Below are 27,363 nucleotides of genomic sequence, written 5' to 3' on the forward strand. Positions count from 1 at the left end.
CTCTGCACACATCTGCGTCTACCTGTGCTCAGAGTCACCCCTTCCAGGCAAGGAGGAGGCCACATGGGCCTGGGGTAGCCCTGGCCTTGCCTACCTGCTCTGCCATAACACGTCTCCTCTTCATCCAGACAGCAATGCAGGGGGAGGCCAGGCAATGGCTGTTTCCTGCCACATGGTAGGACCCATCTAACCAGAAGGAACTGTCTATTCCAGAAGCTGGGCCTGGGGAACTGGGTTGAAGCAGCCACGGGAAGGAGCCCTTTTGCCTGTAGCTGAGTCTCATTCTGGTCCCTTAGATGTGTCCTCGCTTGTGCCCCTGAAGTTTGGTGTTGCACTGGGGTTCACCTCAGGGATCAGACCTGTTGGGAAAACGGAATGAATTTAGTAGGGTATGGCCACCCCAGAATCTTCTCCAAACAAACAAACACTGGTGCCCCTGCCCTCCCCTGGACCAGCCAGCCTCCTAGAATAAGCGTGGGAGTGGATTCCAGAGCTGACAGGTGCTGCGGCAGCGACCACAGTGACGGGTGAGTGGGTGGGAATTGCCTCGACTTTCATAACCCAACTCGACGTCTGTCAGCTGGCCCAGCGGCCCCAGCCCTGGGTTAGAGACAGCAGAAAAAATGGCTGTCCTGGTAGCCTCAGGAGCCACTGTGTCCAGGACAAGGCCTGTCCCGTCAGCAACACATCATCTAAATCATATATTGGGCTCTGCAGGACTGGGAGCAGATGGTTACACTGGAGACCACAGCCGTGGCTGCCACCCCTCATGGTATGAGCCCTCCAGGCACACGGCTGTATATGCGTGTGCACGTCTAGGCACATCCTGGCATGGGGCCCATGCACGGAGGATTTGCCTGTCTCCAGTCCCTCCTCCACTTTCACCTAACCTCAGGTGTCCCCTCCCCCTGGAGAGCCTGAAGCCCTCTGGTTTGGAAGGGAAGGACATGTGGGTGAGGGGGGTTGAGCATCGAAATGATGCTGGGATCTACAAGGAGGGACTGAGGAGCCAGGTAAGAGCCTCCTGCCCCCGCACATCCACCTTCACATCTCCTCCCTGGCCTGCAGGCCGGGACGTGCTGGCCCTCTCCATTGCCATGGAGTGGGGATTCGGGAAAGCAGGGGAGGACCAGGTAGAGAACGGGTTGGAACAAGGGTGGGGCAGGGTCTGGCCGTCCTGCCAATGTGCTGTGCCTTGGAGAGGGGAGAGGAGGGAGGAAAGTGAGGAGTGCATGGGAAACAAACCCAGGCAGGCTCTCAGCACTGGGCAGAGGGAAACCTGGCTGCTCCTCCCACAAGCAGCCGAGCAGGAAGGGCACAGGGAGCCTGGGCAGCTTCGTCTACAGGGACCCCACACCAGAGCATGGAGTGAGCCCTGGGAGGGGACCACTGTCGAGTCTGTGGAAATCTGGGCTTTGTGGCCTGGATTCCTCTCAGCTGAGAGTGGGCAGGGGCAGCTGAGGGTTCCAAAAGCATTTCCCTACAGCCCAACAGAGTAAGTCTGAGGCCCAGAACCTCAGGCTTCAGAGGACAGTGCCTGCCAGCCACTGAAGCCCAGGGCTCCCCGCCCTGCTTCCCCCACCCAGGTGTCCCACCTGAGTAGACATCCAGGCCGGGCATCCTTGGTCGTGCACTCATTCAGAGAGCTGACAGGTTTGGCTTTGAGTTCCGGGCTCAGACTCTGGGCTGCAGAGCAAGGGAATAACCACTGTTAGCCCGGCCCAGACCATCTGCAGGTGCCAGGTCTGGCTGCTCCTTCCTCCAGCTTCTGGAGGCTCAGCACAGCCTTAGGGAGCCTGGCCATGCCAGGCCCTTCCCACGTGGGGGTGTGGGGCGGGCTGAGCACTTGTGGGCAGGTTTTTCCCCCATGCGTCCTGCCTCTTAGGAAACTCCTCACAAGTGAGTTAAGAAAGGCTGAGCCTTTCTTAGGAGGTGGGGGATTCTGGAATGTCGAACAACTCAAGATCCCTTTGGGCTTCTGGGAAGACAGACTCCTGGGAGGAGAGTCCAGGGGAACCAGCGACAGAGCTAGGATCCCAGACACATTCCCTGAACACACTGTCCACACGGAGCCTCAGCAGAGCACGCTGACCACGGAAGAAAGTCCAAAGGGTTGTCTCTATATATTCCTCCAAGTAGAACCTGGCTTGCTTATTGTCTGCAAAACAACTCGAGGGTGGTGACATTCAAAGTTGTCTGAGGACTAGAAGGTTAGAGAAGCACCCAGATCAGACAGAACAGAGCCTGGAAAGCCCTTGGAAGAACTCAGTCCATGAGGATTGTGGCAGGAAGGGCTTGGGGCAGTCTGAGTGGCAGATCTCAAAAGGGGCAGAACAGGACCAGGACACAGCTGGGGGTTCAAAACTGGCCCCATCTCTGCTAATTAGCTGTGTGATCTTGGGCAAGTTGCGTAACCTCTCCAGGACCTAAATTCTTTGAGAAAAAACAGTAAGTCCCACTTCTTGGAGGTTAGAGATGCTAACTGTGAAACCTCCCTAGGATGCATAAAACACTAGGGGCCCAGGAGCTTGGGGCCCAGGGAGTCGGCCGCCCTCCCCGCATCCTTCCCCTGAAGCCCACCTGCAGTGCTGCCCAGGGCTCGCCACCAGCTCTCAGCCTGCTCTTCGGACGGTGCTGCAGACAGGATCTCTGCCCCACTGGTCAGCCTGGCACCCACACAGTCACAGGTCAAACTCCACTGTCCCTTTGGGGACCCCCACGCCTCCAGCCCCCGCTGAGCCAGGTGGCTGCTGGGGGCAATGCCGGAGTCCATGTCTCTCCGCTCACCTTAAGGAGAATGTGTGTTTCCTGCCATGGCGGCCCCGCAGCCTCTCACACCGGGCTCCCGTGAGGTCAAGGAGGGCTATGGAAGCTACTTTCTGAGGAGAGATGAGAGGCAGGGGTCACTGCGGCCATCTCAGCTTTTCCCTGTGGGGTCCCTCTGTCCTGGGGCCCCTCTGCCTTGTTTCCCAGCACCCTGATGTCTGCATCTCCCCTACCCCACCTGCTACCTCCGCTGCCATCCTCTCATCCAGGAACAGGCTCAGAGAGCTGCCCTGCAAGGTCCCGCGGCAGCTGTCCCAGGAGCTCGAGCTAGGCTGTGGAGAGGAGGCGGGAAGGTCGCATGAGCCACACGCAGGAAGCCAGAGCTAGGGCCTGTCCACGCCTCACCGTGTGTGTGGAGCTTCCCAGGAAAAGCGGTGGATTGGACCAAAGTCCCAATGGGGAAAGGGAAGCCACAGAGGGGCTCTGATGGGAAACCAAGCAGAAGGGGAAGAGCAGGTGGGGAGGAGGAATCCCAGCACCTCCTGGGGGGGTGGGTAGGTGGGGGCGGTGGCAGAAGCTGGGAAGGGTCCCAAGGAGCCAAACTGCCTGGACAGCATGGTGGGGGGTGGCATCTGCCCAAGTTCACAGTACAAGGGTGCCAGGCCCAGATGGCTCTTCGAGCCACTCAAGTGCTGCTGCAAGTGGGGAGCTGCCTGGAGAAGGAATCTCCAGGCACTCACCTGCCTCCCGCCAGGCAGCAGGTGCTGCTTGAACTCCAAAGACCCCTCCATGGTGGGGGTACCCTTTGCATCCTGAAAATGCAAGATGGGGCCCAGAAATGTCAGGACCAGCACCCTCAGGAAGGTGGGCAAGGCACCCACTGCCCCCGGCTCTCTTCCTCCCATCCAAGTACTAACCAGGCCTGACCCTGCTTAGCTTCTAAGATCAGATGAGATCGGGCATGTTCAGGGTGGTATGGCTGTAGACAGCCATCTTTATTCCTAATGACCTTCAGCTCCTGTACCTGGGCTCCCAGCACTGGCTCCAGGGTGTGGGCCCTCACCCCCACAGCCCCAGCCCCACTGCATGCTCCAGGGAGACCACGGCGGGGGTGCCTGCAGCCCCATGGGGACACCTGCCTGGGGGTCCCTCGTCTCAGCCAGCTGTGCTCCTAGCCCCTGGTGTCCAGAGGGCCTCCACTGAAAGGATGTCAGCGAGCTGCCAGCTCTCCCGGGCTTCAGCTCCTGTGGCTGCAGCAGGAGCTCCTGTTCCATCTTGGGGAGTGGGCAAGGTGAGCCAGGTCAGGGAGACCAGCCACACCTCGGGTTCCCGTCTACCTCCCCTCCCCCAGCCCTCCCGGTCAGAGGGGGCCTGCCTCCCCATCACTAGCTCTTTCAGCTTTGGCTCTGGAGGCTCACACCCAGTCCACAATGGTGCCTCTCCCACCACCGCAGCTGGCCAGGGAAAGGAGCAGGTAAGGCAGGGCCGGGTGAGGGCTCAGTGCCCTGGGAGACACTGATTTGCAGGCTGAGAGGGACTGTTCCCCCACCAGCCCTCAGCCCCTAGCCGAGGCAGTCATCACCTCTGTCTTCTGCATTTGGGCAAACTTCTCTTCCTGGGCTGCCAGCAGCTTTTCTAAGTCCTGGTGTCTGTGCAGCAGCAACTCCACATCTGACACTGAGTGCTGGGGAGAAGCATGTTCAGGTGAGGCCCAGCTTAGGGGGGGCCCAGAGCCTGGTAGCCAGCTAAGGGGCAGGACCCCCACTCACCCCATAGTCGGGTTTCAGCAGGAGGCCCTCCCGGCAGGCCAGCCAGGCCTCAGCCTGCTCCAGCCTCTGCTGAAGCTTCTGCAGGCCCCAGCTCTCGGCACAGCGTTGCCAGCGCAGGGCCCAAGCCTCCTCCAGCTCCTGCAGCCGCCCTTCCAGCTCCTGCAGGCACTCTGTCACCTGGTGGGGAGGGGCTGCTATGGGTGACAGCTTGGGTAGGGCTCCCACCATGGGCAGGGCAGGGCTGGAGAGCCAAGTGTTAATGGAAGTGCAGAGGGAAGGCTGTGAGACCCGCACCTGCCCCTTCCCAGCCTCTCTCCCTGCCTGCGCCCAGCCTTCCTTTCCCGCTGGTTTCCATGCCTGTGAGGGGCCCTGAGGCCCTGGGCAATCAGGCTGTATCCCCAGCCCAACCCCAGGCCCACCCTCTGAGTTCACACCTCCGCAGACATGAAGTGGCTGTTGTCCACCAGCTGCTGTCCTTCCTGCCGCAGGTCCTGGGCTTGAAGGCGGCACTCCCTGATTTCTTGCCCCAGCTCTTCATGCTGCCCAAGGAGCTGCTCAGCCCCCGCCAAGTCCTCAGCCAGCTCCTCAGAGGACGCCAGCTCCTGCCTCTCCTGTGCTCATGCTCTGTGGGGCAGGGAAGGGAGCTGTTGTCAGGGCTGGCTGGGGAGCAGGGGAGGGAGGGTCCAGCTCCCCCAAGAGCCAGGATACCCCCACCCCACAGGGTAGAGCTGAGCCGGCAGCTGAGGTAGGACACCTACAGCAGTTCCTGGCAGCGCCTGAGGAAGGCATGGCCCTGTGCAGCCTGCGCCAGCCACTGGCCTCGCTCCTGGGCCTTCGCCTGCAGGGTGGCCCAGGCCTCCTGCACCTTGGCCAGGCCCCCCGGAGCTGCAGGATGTAGCTGGCCCAGTCGGCAGGCCTCCGTCTGTACCCGTGCCACCTCCTTCTCCATAGCTTCCAGCTCTCTCTGCAACCAGAGCATGAGATCAGGCCTCAGTCCCCCAACTGAGCCGATGCATGCTCTGCATTCAGGAGCACCAGGTCTCTCTGAGGAACCACCTCCACTCTGCTGCACAAGCTGGGCCAAGTCCTAGGGCCCCTCGGGGAAGGATCTGGGTTTCTGGAGAAGAGGCTGAAGCAGGCTGGGGTGGGAGGGCTGAGACAGATCCCCTCAGCCACTGCCTTCGGGCAGGGGCTCAGACAGGCAGGCTGCAGGGCATGGGCCTCACCTCCAGGCACCTGTGCTGTTGCTGCAGGGTCCGCACAGATGACAGGCTGTGGCCTCCGTCCTCTCCCTTCATCAGGGCTGTCTTCTCCTGCATCCTTCCCTGGAGCTCAGCCGCTGCCTGCTGAAAGCTGTGGACCTCATGGGCTGCAGCCAAGTTCTGGGAGAGGAGAAAGGACCTGCTCAGGGCTGTTCTCTGCTCCCAGGATTCCTTTCTCCCTGGAGACATGGCCTTCTGGGCCACCTCCTTTTGAACAAGGAGGACCATGGGGCTTGATGTGTCCCCAGGTACAGAAACCATCCTCCATGCTGCAGCCCTCAGTGAACGTGATGATATGAGTCTGCGGCAGGCCAGGGGGTGGGGAGGGCGGGGAGAGGAGAGGGCCTCGTGCATCTCAGGGAAAGGCAGACGCGAGATGTTGGGTCCACGTGAGGGATCTGGCTGGCCCTGGCAGTACCACCTGCAGTGCCTCTCATGGGGCTGGGGGACCGGGTCAGCTCAGGAGGCAGCCCCAGCCCAGGACCTACAGAGATGGAATGTCCTGGGCTGCAGCCAATTCCTGGAAGAAAGCTGAGCAGGTGAGGGAGAAGGCGCATTCACTTGGGGCCAGCAGGGTGTGTGTCTTGTTGGAACCAAAGCCTGTGGTAAGGAGGGCTTAGAGGGATTTTTTGAAGACTCTGACACCCCTTAGCTTGGCCCGGCCTGTGATCACCTACCTCTGTGCGGGCTTTTATTGCTTGGTCCAACCTCTCCCAAGCGGCCTCAATGCAGCTCCTCTGGGCTTGGATGTGGGGATAGCGCCTGGGTGCACCCCGCTCCAGGGTGCCTGCCAACTTCCTCAGGGCATACACCTTGGCCTGGCCCAGGCTCTGAACTTCCTTTCTGAAAGCATCAAACTTCTCTTCCAGCACCTGCAAAGGTATGAGGCCCAGCAGGGTCACTTGAGATGGTATCATGAGCTCTCAAAGCTCATGAAGAGCTCAGCAGACTCTGATGGCTCTGAAATCCCTCAGCCCAGGTTCTGGAACCATCGGGATCCTCCCTAGGACACCCTCTCCAGGCTCCTTTCTGCTGACTCCCCAGCAACCCTTTCATCCCAAGGCAGGCCTTCCTCAGCCTCTGCCCACTCCCCGTGAGGTTTGCTCAGGAGTAACTCACCTTGACACCCTCCAGGTCCTGCCCGTAGTCCTGGGACTCGGCGGTGGCCGCCTTGGTGGTCAGTCAGGCGTCGAGGAGCAGGGTCTTTCGCTCCAGCTGGTGTAGCTGCAGCTGCTCCTGCAGGCCATGCCCCCTGGCCTCCGCCCTCCGCAGCAGCTCTGCGTGGGCCTCCCGAACTGCCTGCAGCTGGGCTAGCACCTTGGGGCTGTGGGAAGAGAGCGACAGTCTGGACTGCAGCCCTTCCTTTCCAGGCTGGAGCAGTCTCCTGCCATCTCTGTAGGGGGCTTCTCTCTGCTCCTTCCTGGATGGTGTGGCTTCCGCCCACCTTTCTGGGTTCTTCCTGCTCTCCAGGAGTGCTGCTGTCTGCTGCAGCCGCTCGATGCGTGGGCTGAACGCTTCCAGGTCTCTCTTGGTGGCCTCCAGCCGCTGCAGAAGGGCCTGTGTGGCTTCAGCACTGTGGCCCATGTCCTCGCTGTCCAGGGCATGGCCCCGCTCAGCCAGCCAGGATCCCGCCTTCAGGAGCTGGGGGTGACAGAGTGGAGATCCGTTTTCCCGGGGCACCCTCCAGGGCTCAGGATTTACAGCCACGATTCTGAGCCTGGCTGCACAGGGGAATCACCTGGGAGCTGTCATGCTCCCTCGGCCTGGCCCCACTCCTAAGCAGCCTCATCTGGTCCGGAACACAGCCAGAGCGGCAGTGTTTTGTAAAGGGTCCAGGTGATTGTTTTTTTCCATGCAAAATAGACATTTTATTCTTGGTTCATAGGCATAGATTTTGTCACTTAAAACCAAGTTTTAGCAAATATTCCTTGCAGTGTTTCTCCCTTTCATTTATTAGCCTATTTACTTCAGTTTTTCTTCCTTTACAATTGTATTCACCATCGTGAAGTAATTGAGGTATAATTGTCCGAGTGAAGGTTCCAGGTGATTCTCATGTAAAGCCCTGGTTGAGAACCACTGATCTAGAGGGAAAAAAGACAAAAGCCAACCCAGCCAGCAGCTGTGTTCTGGGAAACATGTGGAAGGAAGCCCTTGGGGGCAGGAGACCACTGAGTGGAGGAGACGAAAGGTGCCCAGGCCAGGAGCCCCGGAGTGACCTCCCGGCCACACTCGCCCTGTGTTCCAGGCCTGCCTGCTGTGCCCTGCCCATCACTCCCCTTACCTCAGTCAGAAACTGCTGGGCCTCCTGAGCCTGCTGCAGCAGAAGCCGCCTCCGCGCCGCCTCTGCCCGCAGGTGGGCCATGGCCTTCTCCAGCTGCTGCACCCGGGCGGCCACCTCGTGGGCGGCAAAGTGCCCAGCCTGCACCAGCTTGTGCCCAGTGCCCAGCACCACCCGGGTCAGAGCCTCGTGGCTGCTCATCTCACTCTCCAGGTTCTGTGGGGGAGGAGGCAGGAGGATGCGGATGTTGCTGACCCTTGGGGGACTCCCACAGTTGTGCTTGAAGTTTCACGGGACCCCACTAACTTGTCCCCAAGGAGTTCCCTGTCCCCATGACTCCCAAAGAATCCAGGGCATCCCCAAAGCCCCCACAGGCAGAGAGTTCCTGGCTGGGCCACAGAGAGTGCCATTTCCTTGGCTGAGAAGCCCTGCTCACGTGCGAGGCCGGCCCTCCCCGGGTGGGCCCACACCTGGTGCTGCTCCTGCAGGTGCCGCACCGCACTCAGGCTCTGGCCATAGTCCTGGGCAGTGGCCAGAGGCAGCTTCTCCTGCACCCAGGCCATTTCCTCGTCGGCGTCCCTGAAGAACTTCAAGAGGAGGCTCCGGGCCTCCAGGGCCGTCCTGCGCTCCTGCAGGGGCTCCCTCAGGCTCTTGAACCTGCAGCGGTGGAGGGTGCGACCAAGGGAGGCAGGGACCAGGGTGTCAGTATTAGGGATACCTGGTGACACAGATGACCCAGCTGTGGCCCTCACCATGGGCAAGGGGAGAAAGTGAGAAGACATCAGTTAAGAGGGCAGGGGTGGGGGTCCCTCCAGGAAGGCAGGGAAGAGAAGCTGAGGGCACGGGTGGATCTACCTCTGAAGCAGCCGCCTGGCCTGCTCTTCCACATCTTGGGCAAGGCAGTGGCCTTCCCTCACAAAGGCCTGGGCCTGGCGCAGCAGTGCCTCAGCCTGCCTGGCCTTCTTGTCCACTGCTGCCTCCAGCTCCCTCTGTGTGCCCAGGAGTTCGCCCACCCCAGGCAGGGCCTGGCCCACAGTGGGGGCTCTCAGCTCAACTTCGATGGGCTCCAGCCAGTTCTCCAGTTCCTCCATGCTCCGCCGCAGATGCAGGGCCTAGGGTAGAAAGTGAGGTAGGCAGGAGGGGAGTGGCCTGGAGCCTGGCCAGCCACCCCTCGGCCTGCACAACCTCACCTCACAGGCCTTCTGGAGCTTGGCCACCTTCTTCTGGGAGTTGTCTTGCAGCTCACCCCAGAGTGCTCCCAGCTCCTCCAGTCGCTCCTGGATGGCCTCCGAGGCTGGGTGGCCCCCCTGCAGCAGCCTCTGTCCCTCCTGCAGCCACAACATGAAACACACCTTGTGGACTCAGGACTGCCGGTACCAGGGCACTTGTGTTGACTCTGACCACCAGCACTAGAGCTTCAGAGTCCCTGTGGTCCAGCTGCATGATCTTGAGCAACTTTCTTTACCTAAGCCTCATTTTCCTCATCCGTATCATAGAGAAAATAATGGTTATTTTGTTTCAATGAGATAAGTCATATAAAATACTTAGCAGGGTGATTTATATCAGAGGGAGCCAGCCTGGGGTCAGGACCTGCCTTTGCAGGTGGAAAAGAGAATGTTTTAAAAAGTGCTATGCTGGGCACAGTGGCTCATTCCTGTAATCCCAGCACTTTGGGAGGCTGAGGCAGGTGGATCGCCTGAGCTCAGGAGTTTGACACCAGCCTGGACAACATGGCAAAACCCCATCTCTACCAAAAATACAAAAAAGTAGCTGGATGTAGTGGTGTGGGCCTGTGATCCCAGCTACTTGGGAGGCTGAGCTGGGAAGATCACTTGAGCCTGGGAGGCGGAGGTTGCAGTGAGCTGAGATCTTGCCACTGCACTCCAGCTGGGTGACAGAGCAAGACCCTGTCTCAAAGTGGCTATGTTTTGACTCCTTCGCTCACAGGACTGGTGGCTATGTCCTGTTCACATCAAAATGTTATCTTTAAAATTACTGAAAAGGTGCCATTTTTGGAGAGGGTGCCCGCCCCCCCCGCCCCCGCCGGAAAGCAACTTCTTCTCACTACACTTCTGCCTAAACAACCGCTTAGCCAGGTGCCTGCACACAGAAAGTACTGGATAACGCTGGCCACCGTTACTGTGGTTCAGCACCAGCTCTGGGGCACTGTCCTGTGTTCTGCCTGGAGAGCTGTCCCACCACCCTCCTGCCTGCAGGGCCTCACCTGCTGCAGCTCCTGCTGTTGGTGCATGCTCACGTCCAGCTCCGCCTGGAAATTCTGCTGCTTCTGTAACTGTGCTGGCAGCATGGCTGTGTCCAGCAAACCCTCCTCCAGGGCCACCAGGTTCTTCTCCCTCAGCCACGCAGCCACCTGGGCACGTGGGGAGGACAGGCCTGCTGTCCAGGGCTTTCCCCTTCCCCTGACCTCTGGGATACCCCAGAGGAAGGGTGGCCTTTCCCTGGGTCGACTCCTTCCCCCCCATGACCGCCTCCCTCTCCAAGCGAGGCGAACCTCCTGGGAGTCCTGCAGGAAGGCCTGCAGCTGCCGGAGCTCCTCCAGGCGATGGCGGCGGGTCCCGGCTTGCCTGAAGAGCGCCTCCTTCCTGCCAGGAGGAGAGGCTCATGGGCCTGGAGCCACCCCCGGGGCCAGGTGGGGTGCCCGTCCAGCCTAGGCTTTCTCGGGTATGAATAGACTCCGAGTCTGGAGTTTCCTTTGGAATAAAGGTACATTGCACTCCCCCTCTGTATTTGTGTCTGTTATGCGCCGGATTTTGTACCCCCAAGTTTATTTTTGTTTTTGAGACAGAGTCTCACTCTGTCACCCAGGCTGGAGTGCAGTGGCACAATCTCGGCTCACTGCAACCTCCACCTCCCGGGTTGAAGCAATTCTTCTGCCTCAGCCTCCCGAGTAGGTAGGACTATAGGCTCACACCTCCAGGCCCAGCTAAATTTTGTATTTTTAGTAGAGGCTGGGTTTCCCCATGTTGGCCAGGCTGTTCTTGAACTCCTGACCTCAAATGATCCACCTACCTCGGCCTCCCAAAGTGCTGGGTTTACAGGCGTGAACTACTGCACCCAGCCTGTACCCCTGAGTTCTTATGTTGAAGGCCTAACTCCAGAAGTGTTTTTGGAGACAGCGTCTTTAAAAGAGGTAATTAAGTGAAAATGAGGTCATATGGGTGGGTCCTAATCCAGTGTGACCTTATGAGAGGATGCAACTGGGGCAGACACAAGCACAGGGGGATGATCTGCCTCCTGCAGGAGTGCAGAAGCCAGGGGCTAGAAGTCAGGGTGGCACTGTGCTGGGGGAAGCTGAGCCTGCCAGGAACCACCTAAGGTGACTGGGGGAGGGGGTGGTGACAGAGACCAGCAAAGCAAAGTTTGCATTCTGTTAATTCAAAGACCTCCACAGGTACCCAGGTGTGGTCCACCTGCAAGAATGGAGAGGGGGTGGCCCCGACCACTGCCAGGACACCAGCACAAGGAGCCATGGCATTTGTGGGTGCTGGTTGGCTCTCTGATCGGCTCTCTGAGAAGGACAAAAGCCCCCACCAGTCCGGGATCTGGCTTTTGACCGTACCTGCCTTGATCTAAAAGTCTGAGGAGCTGCATGAAGCAGCCAAACCTGATGAGCTTTTACAGGGAAAAAAAACTGCAGAGCTGGGGTCTCATGGGCCATGCAGGTCACATGCATCTGTGTCTGAACTTCAGTTAGATGAGTTAAGACTTCTGCTAGCCTGCCTGTGGGGCCAGCACAGTGCTTTCGTCCTCATCACAGCCGTTAAAGCCCAGGATGTGAGGCTCAGCTGCCGTGAGGAGGAACTTGTCTGAGTCCTGCCATTAGTGGGCAGCACAGGGACTCAGGGCTGTGACCCTGGAAGGCCGATGCTTGACCTCTGTGCCCTGCGACCTTCCGTTTCGTGAGATGATTTCCTCTTGGTCTCCTAGCATAAGCCTCTCTTTAAACTCCCTTTGATCTCAACTGAATGAAGAAGGAAGTGGGATTTTCCACGTGGTGTTTGATGTCCATAACAGGCAGACACATTGCAGGGCCAGGGGTGGTGGGGACCCCCGGCATCTGACCTCAGTCCTTGGACAAGGCTGGTGAGCCTGGGCCAAGTAGTGGAAGGGTGGGAAGGGAAGAACCGGGATGCCAGATGCCTGTGCCAGCCTGCCCACAGCACCCCTCACCCCAGAGCCACCACTACCTCAGAAGCATGGCCTGGCACCTGTCCAGGGCACTCTGGGCCTCGGGGTGCCCACCCTGGTGCAGGCCACGGGCCGTGGCCTCCAGAGCACTGATCTTTCCCGCCTGCACCTCCAGGTCCCGCTCCAGCATCTTGTGCTTCCACAGAAGGGGCTCCATGGGGGCCAAGGGGTCCTGGTGGGAGTGGGGAACCCAATACTGTCCATGAGCCTCCCCCTCCCATCCCAGGCTACCTGCCTTCCCACCTAGAACCATCCTACCAAATGCTCATCCACAGAGTGGCTGCTCCGCCCAAACACATCCCTCACATCCCTCAAGGCTGTTTCCAGCTTTAGGACAGTGATTCCCAGCCAGGGGAGGCATTTGGATTAGGGATCAAGAGCCAGAATCTCTGAGGCAAGCAGAGCTTTTTCATGTAAGGTGAAAGCTCCCTCCTCTGCACTCCCTGGAGGACCATGTTAGTCCCCAGTTATCCTCTGAGGTCTCCTATAAGTTACACTCGTCTGCTTCAGGGTTGGGGCAGTGGCGGGAAAAGCCAACCTCTAGGCATTTGGGAAGCGAGGAGGGCAGGGGTGAGGTGGCAAGAATGGGTCAGGCCCACACAGGCACTCTAGAAGCTCCTTGGTGTTCGTGGTGGGGCCTGCCCACAGCTGCATGGGAACTGCTCTAGATGACGGGTAAGTAACTGCCGAGTGACGGATGTGGCCCAGGGTGGGGAGATGGCCCAGAAGGGGAGGATCCCTGGCCTGGGGAGCTCAGGCAGCACTGGCTGGTTTGACCCCTAATGCTGCTCTTGTAATTCCCCCCTCCTGCCCATTCCTGCTGGGCACCTACCCATAGACCCTCACTGGCTAGGGAGTCTTCCTTGCTGCAAAGCCAACGTTCCATCTTCTCCACTGAGCTCAGAAACAGCTGAGAACAAAGGAAAAGGCAAGAGACAGTCGGTGGAGGGTCCAGCCACTGCAGTTGGAGTGACTGTTCCAGTGGCACAGGTTAGGGAACCAGGGTCCTGGAAGGCAAGAGTGCTGAGTGGTGGGGAAGTCCCTGGCACAGCAGCCCCTCCAGTCTTAGCCTTGACCAGAGGCTGTGGGGTCAGCGCAGGCCCTGTTCGGGGGGGCAAGATGCAGGCTGGGGATGGGACTGTGCCTGCCTGTAGCTCCAGGGCCTGCTGCAGCTGTAGCTGATGCTCCTGCCAGGCCCCTTCCAGGCTGCTCAGCTCCTGTTCTAAGCCAGCCAGCACCTGGCGAATGTCAGAGCTGAAGGGGTGCCCCGCTGTGAGCAGTCGCTGCCCAGTGCTTCGGGCCAGGCTGATGCTGTCTGTCCAGGAGTCCAGCTCGGCCTGGAACTCAGGACTGGGCTCAGATCACTGGGGGCTGGAAGCAGCCCAGCAGGCAGGAGAGAGGTGGGGAAGCAGCTGAGGAGTGGGAGGCTGGAGGAGATAGGCAGGGCGGGACACTCAGGAGGCCCAAGAGCAAGGAGATGAGAGGAAGGGGAGGGCAGGGCGGAGCTGAGAGCCTGAGAAAGGCTTGGGCCAGCTGCCCATTCACCTTGCACTCCTGATGCTCTTCTAACATACGCCGGGCTTCCACAGGGGCTCGTGTCCATCTGAGCCCGCAGCCTCTGGGCGCTGACCAGCAATTCCTGCAGCGTTGCCTGGAGTTTCTGAGCTTGGTGCAAGGCATCCAGCGCCTCCCTCCTGCCCACAGCGCTCATCAGCTAGTCGTCAAGCCTTCAAACCCCTCTCCCCCATGCCCACTGGTGTCTTCTGTCCCTCAATCCCCTCAACCACAGGAGGGCCCATGGGCTGGGAGTTACTGGGAGGACAGTACAGTTATTTGAAGGGTGGAGAAGGAATCCTAGGGGAACACAGGGGCTGAGGGCAGCTGTGGGGACTGAGATGCTGGAGGATGGGTCAGCGAGGGCAAGGCCTGCGGGTTCATACCGCTTCTGGGCCCTGCTCCGGAGCTGCCACCAGCTCTCAGCCACCTCCTGCTGCCTGTGCCTGAGGCCGTGGGCTGCCTCAGGGCTTCTTTGGCAGAGGCGGCCCACTTCACGCTCTAGGGACTGTGGGGGAAGCCGGGCTCAGAGGCTGGGGCAGGGGAGCTCTGGGCCACCCTGGCATCCCAAAGCCCCTCCTCCCCACTTGTGCCCAGGGTCCTACTGAGGAGATGCCCTGGGCCCAGCTCTACAGCCAGCTACGAACCTCCACCTGGGCCTGGATGGGGTGCACTTCCCGCTCCAGCTCCTCGTGTTTCCGCAGCAGCCTCTGCACGCTCTCCAGATCTTTCCCACAGTCCAGGGCCTGGATCAGGGCTTCCTGGAGGAGGGGCACGGCCAGTTACCTGCTGGGCCTTTGCTTCGGCTCCTCCTTCCTGGCAAAGGGCCCAACCAGTGGCTTCTGTGTGCACAGCAAGTCCCCAGTGTGATTTCCTGGCCCCGACTTTGAGGGCCAGAGATCTCTTCCTTATGTGAGGGGGACGATTCTGAGGAGCAACTCTGGATTTGGAGTCTCCTCTGAGGGAAGAACCTCACGTGTGTGCTGCTTCCCTGTACAGTCTCACTCAACTCTCATCCCTTGAGGAGCGAGAAAGAAAATAGAGCAAGGATGGACAGGCAGGCCTGTGCAGTCATTTGAGGGCAGAAGCCAGCGGAGGAAACAGCCAGGCATGCCCAGCACAGGCAGCAGCACCTGTTTCACACAAGGGCTTCCTAGACCGGGTTCTAACTCTGCCAGATTCCAGCCCGGGGCTCTGTGGTTATGTACACAGTCCCAGGGCAAACCTCACGAGGGTTTGGGCTTCCTCAGGGATGGGAGGAAACAGAGAGTGTGTTTTCTGGCCTCTGGACCTGCCATGTATCTGGGGACCAGATCTGGGGGAGAAAGGAGACAGGGAATCCCCCACTGAGCTTGCAATGGGTGCTTCTATGGTCCTGAGTTGATCCCGAGGGCCAGCCCATCAGATGTCCCTGGTGCAGACTGCTGGGACCCACCTCCAAGTACCCAGCTGAACAGGAGAGGCCAGTGAGGGGGGAGACGCATGGGAGACTCTAGGCAGCGCCCCCTCCCCTGACTGCATTTGCTCACAGCCCCCACCGGGACCTCTTTCCACCACGTACCTTCTCCTGAATCCTCTTGGTGACATTGTCCAGCTCTCGGGACAACACGTGTATCTCCAAGGCCCCTTTGAGCTGCTGCTGGTACCGGAGCAGGTTGCCATGGAAACTCGCCCACCTGGCCAAGGGGTGGTGGTGTCATGTGGAGCCTGAGGTGGCCTTCCACCCCTCTTCCCGGCCCTTTGGTTCTCCCCAGCCTGGGACTGGCCTGTTGTTGAGCTGGCTTCGCCGCTGACAGATGATCTTGACTTCCTCAGGGTCCCGGTTCTTGAGCTGCAGTGACAAGTCACTGATGCTCCTGATGCAGGCATCACCCACTGTGTCCTGCAGGGGAGGTATGGGTGAGGGCATTGGCACCCCCCACACAGAGCCCCTTCTTCCCACCTCAGCAGGCACTGGAAGCATGCCTGGGCCCCGGAGCACGAGGAACTGCATATTTGGGCAGTGGGAAGAACTGCCTCCTGCCTCCTCTACTGCGGCAGGTCCCTGAGGTCACCCCATCCAGGTGAAGTGAGCAAGATCAGCTTGGAGCCTGCAGCCCCAGAGTCATCTCTAAGGCCAGAAAATGGGATCCCTGCACTGGGTACCATGTAGGAGGGGGAGAGTGGGCACATGCTCACTAACAGAGACTCTTGAGACGGAGTCTCCCTCTGTTGCCTAGTCTCCCTCTGTTGCACTGTTGTTGTAGTGGCACAATCTCAGCTCACTGCAACCTCCACCTCCCTGGTCCAAGTGATTGTCCTACCTCAGCCTCCTGAGTAGCTGGCACTACAGGTGCCTGCCACCAAGCCTGGCTAAGTTTTGTATTTTTCGTAGAGACGGGGTTTCACCATGTTGGCCAGGCTTGTCTCAAACTCCTGACCTCAAGTGATCTGCCCGCCTTGGCCTCCCAAACTGTTGGGATTACAAGCGTGAGCCACTGTGCCCAGCCACAGAAACTTTTAAAATGAAAATTCAGCTTCTTGGTTGAAGAGAAGCAAAGGGAGGTCGTGGAATGGAACAGTGAGCTCTGGCTTCCTGGGGTTTGGGTGTCCCCACCCCAGGACTCGTCTGAGCTGAGGCTGGTGCTGCTTGGACACTGGATGGGGTTTAAAGGTACACAGGGAGGGGTCCACCGCAGGGTGTGGTTGCAGATCTCCTGCCTCTGGCATCTGTAGAGCTTGTTTAAATTTCCAAAGCACTTTCCTATGAAGTGCCTCATGCAAGGTAGGCAGGGAAGGACATTCCCCTCCTTTTATAGATGCCGGAGCAGAGCTCAGAGGCTAACCTGGCTCCTTTGCGGCAGAGCCAGGATTCAAGCCCAGCTCCTTTAGAGTCTAGCTCTCTTCCTACTGCAGCATCTGGCACAGCGTCTGTGAAATTCCACCATTAACAAGGGATGTCTTAGGTGTAAGCACTGCCGCCTCTTAAAAAGTAATACATACATGTACCGGGGGACAAGGTTAGCACATTTGGTCTTTAACACCTGATTGTCAATACATTTGCCATTTTTTTTCCCTGTATACCACATAAGAGAAATAGATGTTTGGTGTGTGTATGTGTGAGGGGGCGGGTGTGGGGTGAGGAGAAGACGCTGAGACGCTGAAATAGTCACAGTGAAGGTGGGCGCTGATTATCTGCCACATCCAGGCATATGTCCTATCTTTTTAAGATTTTTTGAAATAATTATAGATGCCCAGGAAATTGCCAAAGTCCTGCAGAGAGGTCCCTGTGCCCTTCCCCAGCTTCCCTTACAGCAGCATCCTATATAATGATAACATTAAAACCACAAAGCTGACGTTGGTGTAATACTACCAACTAGACAAGACCTCATTCAGATTTTATTAGTTTTTGCAAGTACGCATCTGTGCGGGGCAGTGGGGGATAGGTCTATGCAGTTTTATCACAGCTAGAGACTCACGTACCTGCCACCACACCCGTGCTCTCTTACCTCTGAGGTGGGTGCTACCCCCATTCTAAAGAGGAAGGAGTGAAGGCGGGTGAGAGGAGGGAGCCTGCCCGAGGGCATAGGAGGAGCAGGCATGGCGCCCACGCCCTGCTCTACAGCCCACACTCTTTCCCTGCTCTCAGTTGGATTTTCAGTGCGGGATGCATGGCCAACCTCTACCCAGCAAGGCCCCCTTACCCCGGCTGAGTTTCCTCGGAACACGCAGAGCTGCCGTCGGAGCTGCAGGCAGTGCTCCAGGTCCTGGCCCAGGTCACCAACATTCATCTTCACCTCCTGTGAAGGCCGAGGGTGGGGAGGGAGCGCTCTGAGCACCAGCCCAGGCTCCTGGCACCTGCTGCTGGGGATCCCTCCTGTCAAGGGAGGGCTCCTCCCCCCATCTCTCAGCCCCCACCCAGCTGGGGCTACACCTTCTCCTGGATCCAGGCCTCTGCAAGGTCCACTCTCTGCAGGAACTCCAGGAAGTTCCGCCTGTCCTCCAGCTCCTGGCCCCTGAGGGCCATTGCCCGGCTCAGGTCTTCCCAGTGCTTCCGCAGGCCCTGCAGCCGCTGGGAGACCTCTCCGGCTCGAGGGTGACTCTGCCAGGAGAGCCTCTCCCTTCTGGAGGAAGAGAGGGGACACAGGACATCTTGCCTGCTGCACTTCCTCCTAAGACTGACATGGCCCCTGGGCCACACTTTGGGGCAGGCATGGGGCTGAGGGCCCTGTTGTTACCTTGGCAACAGAGGTCATGACCTCCTCATGGGCCTGGACTTCAGCCTCAAAGGCCTGGTGTTTCAGCAGGGGCTTCAGCTTATCTCTCAGGTCCCCAGGAGGGATCGGCTCCTTCAGCTGCTGGGCCCACGCCTGGATCCAGTCCTCAGCCTGGTGGGGGTGGGACATGAATGCTGCAATGTTCTGCAGCCTCAGGCCCCAGACGCCACAGGCCTAGCCCCCAGCCATTCCCAGGAGGCTGGCCTCAGGGGTTGGGGGGGCAGCACCTGGTAAACGAGCCCTGAAGGTTCCAGCTCCGGAAGGTTGCTGCAGGAGGCAGCCGGGCAGGGCCTTGGGTGGGCTCTCGTTTTGGAGGTGTGGCCCCTACTCCTGGGGCCCTGGGCTGCTCTGCTCCCTTCCCCACCTCTCTTGCCCTGGCGCTGCTAGAGCTCGGGACACTGGTGGGGTCTCCACACAAAGGGGCTTAGATCCCATGTTCTGGGCTCCAGCACAGCCTCTGGGAAAGCCATCCACCCCCGAACCTGTTTCCGCCTCACAGTGTTGCGGTGTGAAGGCGGCTGAAAACTGTCGAGTGTGGTTCCAGTGGAAGGCCCTGGGCTGGGGGTGCCCTCTGACCTGGGTTGCGGCCTGGGTGAAGCTGGCCATCAGCAGGGAGGCATGCAGGGCGTGTCCCCGGCTCTCCGCCAGCTCCTTCACTCTCACCCGGCGCTGCAGCAGGATGGGAAGCCGGTCCCGCACCCGGGGGCGCCGGAGCGTCTTCAGCCGCTCACGCAGGGCTGCCTCCTGTGGGGCAGGGGCACAGCTGCTGCTCTCCCACCCTGGGCTGGGGCAGGGCCTGGCCTGCAGGGCTCACAGTCCTTTCTTTGAGGGCCCCGGAGCCCTTACCTCAGCCCCATATGGCTGAGGGGTGTCTGATCCTCCCAGCCACAAGCCAGACCAGTCTGCTCCCCAAGGACCACACGGTGTGGACAGAGCCGAATGCCCCGTGTGGGTCTCTGCAGTGTGGCTCATCTCCCCCTGGGCCCTCTTCTTGAGCCACACGTACAACTTGCTCAGTCAACCCCAACCAGGCCCCCAGCCTCGCAGGCTCATCAGCACTGCCTCCAGGAACGCACCAAGCGCCCCGTGACCCCCTTCAGGACTCTCTCCCAACCACCACATTCTGACCACGCCCAGGCCTCCTGACTCCATTACCTTCTTGTCCTGGGCAGTCAGAACCTTCAGGAAGACCTCGTGCTTGCCAATCAACTGCTCTACCTCTTCCACCGAGCTCCCCAAGGCACTGGTTTTCAGGGAGACCTGGATCCACAGAAAAGTCAAAGAGGCCACCAAGCCTTCCAGCCAGCCAGCCCCTCCAGTTGCAGTCTGTGCCCATGGGCACTCTGGGTATGGCAGGGCCTTAGGAGTGCCCACTGAGCTTGGCATGGAGCTGTGAGGAGTGGGAGTCCAGGTTGGGAGGCTGCGACACCTCAACCTCTGCACCATGTGGGGAGCATGACCAGCCTCTGGCCAACTTCCTCGGGGCTCAGTCTGGGATAGGGGCTGGGGATGTCAGTGGACGCTCAGGGGCCTCAGCACTTCACCATGGCCACCTGGAAGGACTTGTGCACAGCTGCCTCATATTAGAGAAAAAGCCAGAGAGGCGGGAGGAAAGGGACTGAGCAGAGAGGGGAATGGAAAGGAGGAGCAGGAGGCTGAGCGGAGTGTGAGGGCGGGAGGGGACCTGCCTCCTGGGGCACGAGGATCTCCTCCAGGCGGCCGCACTCTCTGAGGAAGAGCTGCTCCTGCTGCTCGGCCTGCAGCCTCTCTTGCTTCCGTGCCCAGGCCTGATACACCTGGTCCCGCTGGTCCTGCAGGGCTCGAAGCTCTTCCTGGACCTGGGGATGGACACATGAGGAGCCTCAGCTGGGGAGGGTGGTGTGGGTGAGGTGAGGACTGGATCCTGAGGGAAGCTCCTGAGGAGAGGCCAGCATGGCACAGTAGGACGGGGCACCAGGTGGCCAGGCACAAGCTTGGTCAGCTAGGGTATGTGGGGGCACCAGGGGAGGGGGCCCACCTCCTTGGTGGGTGTCCCTGCAGCAAGAAGTGCCTGCTGGCCCAGCTGGGTGGCCTGCTGCCACAGCTTCTCCCGGGCCTCCAGCTCCGCCCGGAGCCACTGGTGGGCACTGAGCTTCTGCGGGCCGCTGCTAGGCTCTTGCGAACTCTCCTCCACCTGCAGGTCCTGGCGCATGCGGGCTGCCCAGGAGGCGTAGTCACGCACCTGATCCCGGGGACACGGAGGGAGAGCCGGGTGAGGGCTGGGCTGGGCAGCAGGAAACCAGGTGCTGAGGCAACTGCAGCCCACCTGAGTCCACTCACACAGCCCAAGCCGACCTGGGTCAGGGCCTCGGGTGAGGCACGTGTGGCCCTTTGTCACTTGGTTTCTCCGTTGTCATCCAACCCGATCCTCCCAGAACCACGAACCCCCTACATGAGCCAGACCCTCACCACGACACACCTCTGCCCTTTGTTCCTCCTGCCTTCCCGTCTCTACAGAGCTCACCTGGATGAGGCCATGAGAGGACTGGCGGCTAGCAAGATCAGCCCCATCAAGACTGCTTGATGGGGAAAGAAAGTTCACCTGCTCTTCAAAGGCCCCTTGGCCGCCTTTGCCTGGCAAAGCCTTCCCTGGTATTTGACATTGCACTGCTCTCCTTGTTCTCTGAATTACTAATTTAACCCTTACAGTCTTCTGCTGATTTGGGTACAACTATACAAGATTGGTGCTGGAGGGACTTCAGGCCCTTGTCCAAATATCTCATTGCACGGAGGAAGGAAGGGTAAATGGCACAAAGAGTCTTGTAAACTCTAAGTGCATGACAAACCCAGGGTTAAGTGCCTTGCTCAAGCTCACACTGCTAGCAAATCAGCAGAGTTAGGTCCCTAAACTCAAGCCTTTTTGCAGTGTCAGTTTGGGCCTCCTGGTCTGCCAGGTCCCAGGACATTGGGATGCCGGGGACATCCCATGGCCAGGACCAACTGTCCCAGTCTGATTCTCTGGGTTTCGGGCTCATCTCCCCAGGAAGCAGGGCTCCATGAGGGCAGCAGTTCCTCTGTCCATAGCTTCTATATTGCCCTCCTCTCTCCACCCGTGGCTTCAGCAGGGAGCTGAAGACAGACATTAAATAGATACTGACTGATCCAGAGGTCACTGTCTAACATCTGGGTCTCCAGTTATGAGCTTTCCTGGGCAGTTCTTACTCCCAGCCCTGGCTGGGACGCTGAATGACTGCCCTGCCACTCACCTTGCTGGCACTGACCCAGACCCTAAGGTGTCACTGCTACGCCCATGTGCTCAGCCCCTGACCAGCCAGACTGACATCCCGTGTGCTCGTGCTCTCCCACCCGAGTCCATGCTTGTTCTCCCTCCGGAGCTGGAGGGCCTCATGCGTGCATGCCCATGCATGGTGCAGCACACACACATGCACACACACGCCACCCAAGGGGCAGGAGCCCTCACCGCCGTGCGGAAGCGGGCCAGGAGGCGTGCCCGCTCCAGCTGGGCCCTGCGCTGCTCCATGCGTCGCTGCAGCACTGCCCACGCCTGCGTCACAGCTTGCTGCCTCTGCTGCACCGCATGGGCCTGAGGCCCCAGACACAGCTTCTGCACCCTGCCTGCAGTCTCCAGCAGTTCCTGCAGCTGCAGGAGGGGCAGGGAACAGGGAGGCAAGGGTCATGTCCTCCTGATTATCTCGCAGATGTATCCCTCGCCTGGGAACTCTGGCCCCCTTGGGCCACGTCCTGCCATGCACAGTAGGCCCATGGGAGGCTCTGAGGGAGAGTGGAAAATCTAGAGGAACAGGCGGGCCAGCCTGAGGGGACTGCAGGGGCCTGGGTCGGAGAGGCAGCCAGCTGGGCTCACCTGCCGCTCGGTGCCCACGAGTTCTCGCTCCAGCCCCTGGTGGCTTCTCAGCTGGGCCTCCAGCCCACGCAGGTCCCGTGCCACATTGTTGGGGAGGCTTGTGGCTTTCTCCTGAGGAAAGGAGAATGCCAAGGAGATGAGGGATGGAGGGTGAGCACTGAGCCTGGAGTGTATCCACTTCTAGCCACCCCTCCGGCTCACACCTGGACCTGGGTGAGGACTTCCAAGAGATCTCTGTGAACTCTGAGGGTGGTCTCGGCGTCTCGGAGCGCGTGGCCTCGGGCCTGGGTCAGCTCCCACAGCTCCGACCAGGCGGCCCTGCCCACGGCGTGTGGAAGACCAGCCGGGGATCAGCTGCCGGGCCGTCTCATTCCTCCCTCCCGCTAGGTCTGGTCAGCCCGCTCCTCTCTGAGTTGTATCGGGACTTGCCCAAAGCTCCTCCTCTTAAAACCTCTCCCGCCTGTGGCCCTGCCTACGCACCTTCTTCCTGGGAGCCTGTCTTCTAGCTTTACCATGAATTCAGTGCTTTGCTGCTGTAATGCTCGGCACTGCATGGTATCTGTGCTGTGATACTCCTTACATCCTGTGCTTTGACTCATAGTGCGTCACCCAGGTTATGATCACAGATGCTTTGTGGGCAGGGGCCACATCTCTCCGTTCCTCGCTAACTCTGCAACTGGCTGAGCTCCTAAGGCTTCTGCCAGGCCAGGCTCTGGGCTAGGGGTTATGAGCAAGTCATGACCTTGCCTCAAAGCTCACAGGCTGGGAGTGGATCCAAATCAGCCAAGTGGACAGCTAGGAACCACACGAGTCATGGGCTGTCCCAAGTGAGCACAGGAGCTGGGGTAGCTCAGGGGAAGGCCCTGATGTCTGGCCCCACCATCTTCCCACAGCTCCTGCTCTCAATCCTGGGAGCAGGACTCTGACCTGCACACCCAGCCTCACCTCCCTTCACAGACCAGAGCCTGTGGCGGGCTCAGCTTCTCTGCAGCTAGGCCCCCTGCAGAGCCCTGTGGGCAGCCAGGGCCAGCGTGGCCCTCACAGCATGCCATCCCCTCTTACCACTCTGGGCCCTGCCTGCCCAGCTCCTTCCCCCAAACCCCATGCTGGCCTGGCCCGCTGGGCACTCACTGCAGATCTTGCTGCCTCTGACGGACCATGGGGCCAGCACTGTGCCCATGCTCTAGCAGGCTCTCTGCCAGCAGCCGGCAGGCGGCCACCCGCTGGCTGCCCATCTCCACTTGGTGCTGAAACTTTGCAAACTTGGTGCAGAGGTGCTGAGAAGAGGGGAGTGGGTGACAGGGTAGCCCCCGGCTGGTTAGGCGTCAAGCAGCCTGGGAATTGAGGCACCTCAGTGCCCAACTGGGTGATGTGGGGTTGGACAGCCACGGCGTCTGCCCGCTCCACTCAGGAGGCCCCACCTCAGCCAGGGCTCACCGCTCTGCTGCCACCTTCTTCCTCCGCCCCGCCAGAGCCAGCTTCCCCACCCCATAGGCTCTTCCCCAGGGCACCCTCCTTGACCCTGGCCCTCTTCTCACCAGGGCGTGCTCGGGGTCCTCCCCCAGGCTCTCCCCTCCTTTGGCTGCCTGCTTCTGGCTTGCCAGCCAGCCCTGCAGGTCCTCGGCCTCCCTCAGGAACTCGTGCAGCCTCAGGGTCCCCTCCAGTTCCCGGTCCCTGTGGTGACAGTCCGTGGTTCCCCAGAAGTGAGTTGCCCACCCCCCTGGGGGCCAGTCGGGCCAGCCAGAGGGGCCAGTCTGAAAACTGGGGTTACTCATGGTCTCTGTCCAAGCCTGCGGCTCACGATTCAGGGAGTAGTAGACACAGCAGTGCAGGTGTAGGGGCAGAGGAGGGTGTGGACGTGGGGAGATGGACTGCAGGGAGTTGTGGGGCCTCACTGAAGAATTTATGGAAAGAGGTGAGCAACACACACCCTTCTCCCAATGCATCTCTACAGCCTGGGGTCATGGGTTCTGATTGACTTTGGGCCATGGCATGGGAACAGTCAGCTGTGGCTAGGCCTCCTGTACCCACTGATGAGAGGGGTTATGGTGTCCTCACCGTGTGGCCGCCAACTCCTGCAGTGCCCGCAGCTGCTCCCGGAGCCTCTCCCACACCACACGCGGCTGCTCAGGGACTTCGGGGCCAGTGAGGGTTTGGGCCGTCTGGTCAAGCTCCTCCATGGAGCTCCAGTAAATGGCTAGTTCCTCCTGTAGAGCCTATGATGCATGAGGACCCATGCCAGGCTCAGCCTGGGTGACTCATCCACCCACCTGTCCGTCCCCCACCCATCCAGTCACCAATCCCCATCCATTCACCCACCACTCACACGCCCATCCATCTACCTCAACTCATTCATCCACCCACCCAGCATCCATCTACCCATTACTGATGGAGTAAGTACTTATTGTTCCATAAAGTGAACACCTGGTCTGTGCCCACTGAGGGCTCATTATTTAGCAGGGAAAGGTGAATGCTGGCTAATCTGGGCCAAGGAAGGGAGGGCACAGGAGGCATTAGACTGGACCCCAACATCCATGTGTAAGAGAGAGGCAGAGTTAAACAAGCTGTCCAGTATAGCCGGGAGATGGGTGCTCCGTGAGGCCAAGGCTACAGGCCTTTAGAAAGACCTTCTCTGAAGGTCCTGTCGCAGAACACACTGGAACTGGGGCTGTGCAGGAAACATGCCCAGACAGGAGGACAGTTCAGTGACAGCAGGAACCGGGACTGCCGTGGGCTCCAGGCTTTGAAGCTTGTGTGGTTCTGGGAGTCCGAATTCAGGAGTGAGGAAGGGGACTTCGAGACCTCCCTCCCTTCAGCCAGGGGATGTTTGTGGGAGGAGGTCGGCTTCATGAAGGGCATTGGGTTAACTCAGAGGATGACGGGTAAAGCCTGGGAGGAAGACACCTGTGGGAGACGTGGAGCGGGCTGGGCAGGTGACCTTGACAGAGGAGAAAAGTGCCAGGGGTGGGGTAGAGAGGAAGCAAGAGGAGGCGGAGAAACCCCAGGGCCACAGGGAGAGGCAAGACTCATAAGAAGATGAAGGGAGAAAGCGTGTACATCACAGTGCCCAGGTTGCCTTGGAAGAAGGGGCACTGTGGGATCTGGGTGGGCAGTGGGGATGGGGCTGTCTGCGTCTCCAGGAAGCAAGAGCAGGGCTCTGTGCCTCTGAGAGAGGGAGGGTGACAGCCCTCTCCCCGTGGTCCATGATCACCCAGACCACACTGCAGGGGAGGCTCAGGACGTGGTACCTGGTGCTTGTTAATGAGCCTGAGGGTGGCTGCCTCGTCTCTGCCATAGTCCCGACTGCTCACCAGCGGCCGCTTCTCCTCCACCCAGCCCTCCAGCTCTGACACATCCAGAAAGTACTGCCAAGAGTGGGGCCAACTCACCTGGAGGATCTCAGACAGGACCCTCCGTCAGCCCTGGAGACATCTGCCCCTGCTCTCCAGCATCAAAGGGGCTTCTGTGCCCATAGGGGCACCCATCAGCTCCCAGCCCAGAGCCCCCACCACTGATCCGCCTCCCTGAGAGTCCCACAGGTGGCCCCTCAAGGAGCCCTGACTTCTGCCTCTTCCCCCAACCCCACCTCTCTGCATCCTACCTGCTGGAAAGTGACAGCCTGCTGCAGACACTGGGCCCGCGCTTCACATGCCCTCTCCAGCTCTGCCCAGTGGCCTTCCAGCTCCTGGCACTGCTCCACGATGTGTTGGGCTTGGGGGTGCCCTGAGGCTGCTAGGCTCTGCCCAGAACTCAGCACCCGTTGCACCTGCCCCTGGTGAGCTTTTACCTCCACCTGGAGCTCCTGCCACAGAGTGGCTTGAGAGGCTGCTGCTCTTAACCCAGGGGCGTCCGGAGCAGAGCCATGGATGTGGCTCCAGGCCCCAATCATGGCAAGACCCCCAGGGTCAAAATAGCTGGGGCAGAGATTTGGAAATTGGGATACCCAGGGGTGAGGGCTTAGAGGCCAGGACACCTGAGTAGGGGCAGAGGGTTTCTAAGGTCTGGGAAGCGGATGTCGGTAATCCTGTAGGAAGAAGAGGGCTATTACCTTGTGCTTGCGGTGAAGGCTCTGGGCACCATTCAAGCACTCGGTATAGCTGATAGGGCTGCCATGGGGCATGTGCTCGGCTACCCAAGAGAGCTCCATGTTGCTCAGGTGGCAGAACTGGTGCAGCTCCACTGAGGCCTGCAGCTGCAGGCCCCGGACGGCCAGATGCCCCTGCAGAAGCTCCAGCCTAGGAGGAGGAGGAAGAGATTGGAGAGGGTGGGAACAGAGTGAGCACAAGGCTCCTGGTTCTCTCCTTGGCCAAGCCAGGGCCCGTGAAGAACAAGACCAGGGAATAGAGCAAAGCCCCATCTGACAAAGGGAGGCAGTGGAAGGGCGCCAGGGCCCCACCTCATGGCCTAGATGACTCGCCTGACCGCACTGTGGGGGTCCTGCTAAGGAAGCATAATGGGGTCTCCGACCCTCCCATCCCAGAAAGACTCTACTCATAAGGGAGGAGGTCTGGACACCCCGGTCCTGTGGGTGCCATCTTGTGGGACCTTAAATTCACATGGAGGAGTGACACACAGGTGGGTGGGAGGACAGACCCCACCTCTGGAGGTGCTTCTGGGTCTCTTCCAGGATGGCCGAGGAGGCGGCCACACCATGGGCCTTGGAGGCGAGGGCAGCCATCTTGGCAGCCAGGGTCCGGCTCTCACTCTCCAGCTGTTGGTGCCGTTTCTGCAGCCTCTGGCTGGAGCGCAGGTCCTGCGCTCAGGGGGAAGTGGGCGAGACACGTGAGCATCCACCCATCATCCACTCTGAGCACTGATCACCCTGTCCCTCCTCTTTCCCTACACCTCATACCCCTCCTGGCCCCCGGCCGAGGCCCAGGCCTCGTGGCATCAGCCCTAACACTCCCTTCTTGCCAGCAGGAGTTCTGTTACGAGATCAAGCATGGGGACCTGGCCAAGAAGTCCCTGGAGGTCACCGTTTGGGATTACGACATTGGAAAATCCAACGATTTCATTGGTAAGGGGGCATAGTGGGAACACCGTCTCACTGTGTGCCTGTCCTGGATCAGGCCACAGCCCCTCTTTCCTGGTCCATGGGGAAAGCTGGAGCCATGGACCACCTGCCCCTAGGTCAGACCTTCTCCAGCCTGACCCTTGTGCCCCAGGAAGAGACAGGCCCAGAGACGGAAGGAGTTCTGGGAGGGTGACACAGCACTCTGTGGTGGAGCACAGACAAGACACAATGATGGGCAGTGCCTCGGGCTGGACTCTGAGCCCTAGAGGCCCCAAATTCCCAGTGGGCCTGGTGGCTGCGCATAGTGGGGCTGCCCGGCCCTTTCTCCCCTCTTCAGGCCCCCATTCCTTGACCCCTGATGCTGCCTCTGCACCCTGCCCCTATCCCTGCCCT

General features: G+C 59.8%; 1 protein-coding gene across 1 annotated transcript; it reads right to left on the minus strand.

Moving 5' to 3' along the window:
* Positions 1-79: 79 nt before the first annotated feature.
* Positions 80-26,417, minus strand: LOC129138202 (spectrin beta chain, non-erythrocytic 5-like). Its single transcript, XM_054674641.2, is given in 46 exon segments — positions 80-359; positions 1,596-1,686; positions 2,581-2,666; positions 2,788-2,879; positions 3,012-3,098; positions 3,507-3,578; positions 3,906-4,040; positions 4,349-4,450; positions 4,536-4,712; positions 4,970-5,159; positions 5,294-5,499; positions 5,762-5,917; positions 6,475-6,669; positions 6,917-7,121; positions 7,242-7,438; positions 8,079-8,291; positions 8,546-8,732; positions 8,931-9,187; positions 9,266-9,403; positions 10,300-10,446; positions 10,588-10,678; positions 12,284-12,456; positions 13,117-13,194; positions 13,433-13,621; positions 13,830-13,875; positions 13,877-13,978; positions 14,225-14,346; positions 14,486-14,599; positions 15,400-15,514; positions 15,605-15,720; positions 17,522-17,617; positions 17,752-17,923; positions 17,925-17,941; positions 18,056-18,205; positions 18,671-18,838; positions 19,250-19,354; positions 19,783-19,932; positions 20,112-20,315; positions 21,555-21,734; positions 21,957-22,067; positions 22,160-22,274; positions 23,088-23,233; positions 23,495-23,630; positions 24,015-24,172; positions 25,205-25,321; positions 25,558-26,417. Coding segments are annotated over 46 exon segments (6,405 nt in total). The 5' UTR covers positions 25,846-26,417; the 3' UTR covers positions 80-346.
* Positions 26,418-27,363: the final 946 nt, after the last annotated feature.

Source organism: Pan troglodytes, chromosome 21 (genome assembly GCF_028858775.2).
Source record: "Pan troglodytes isolate AG18354 chromosome 21, NHGRI_mPanTro3-v2.0_pri, whole genome shotgun sequence".
Classification (NCBI taxonomy): Eukaryota; Metazoa; Chordata; class Mammalia; order Primates; family Hominidae; genus Pan; species Pan troglodytes.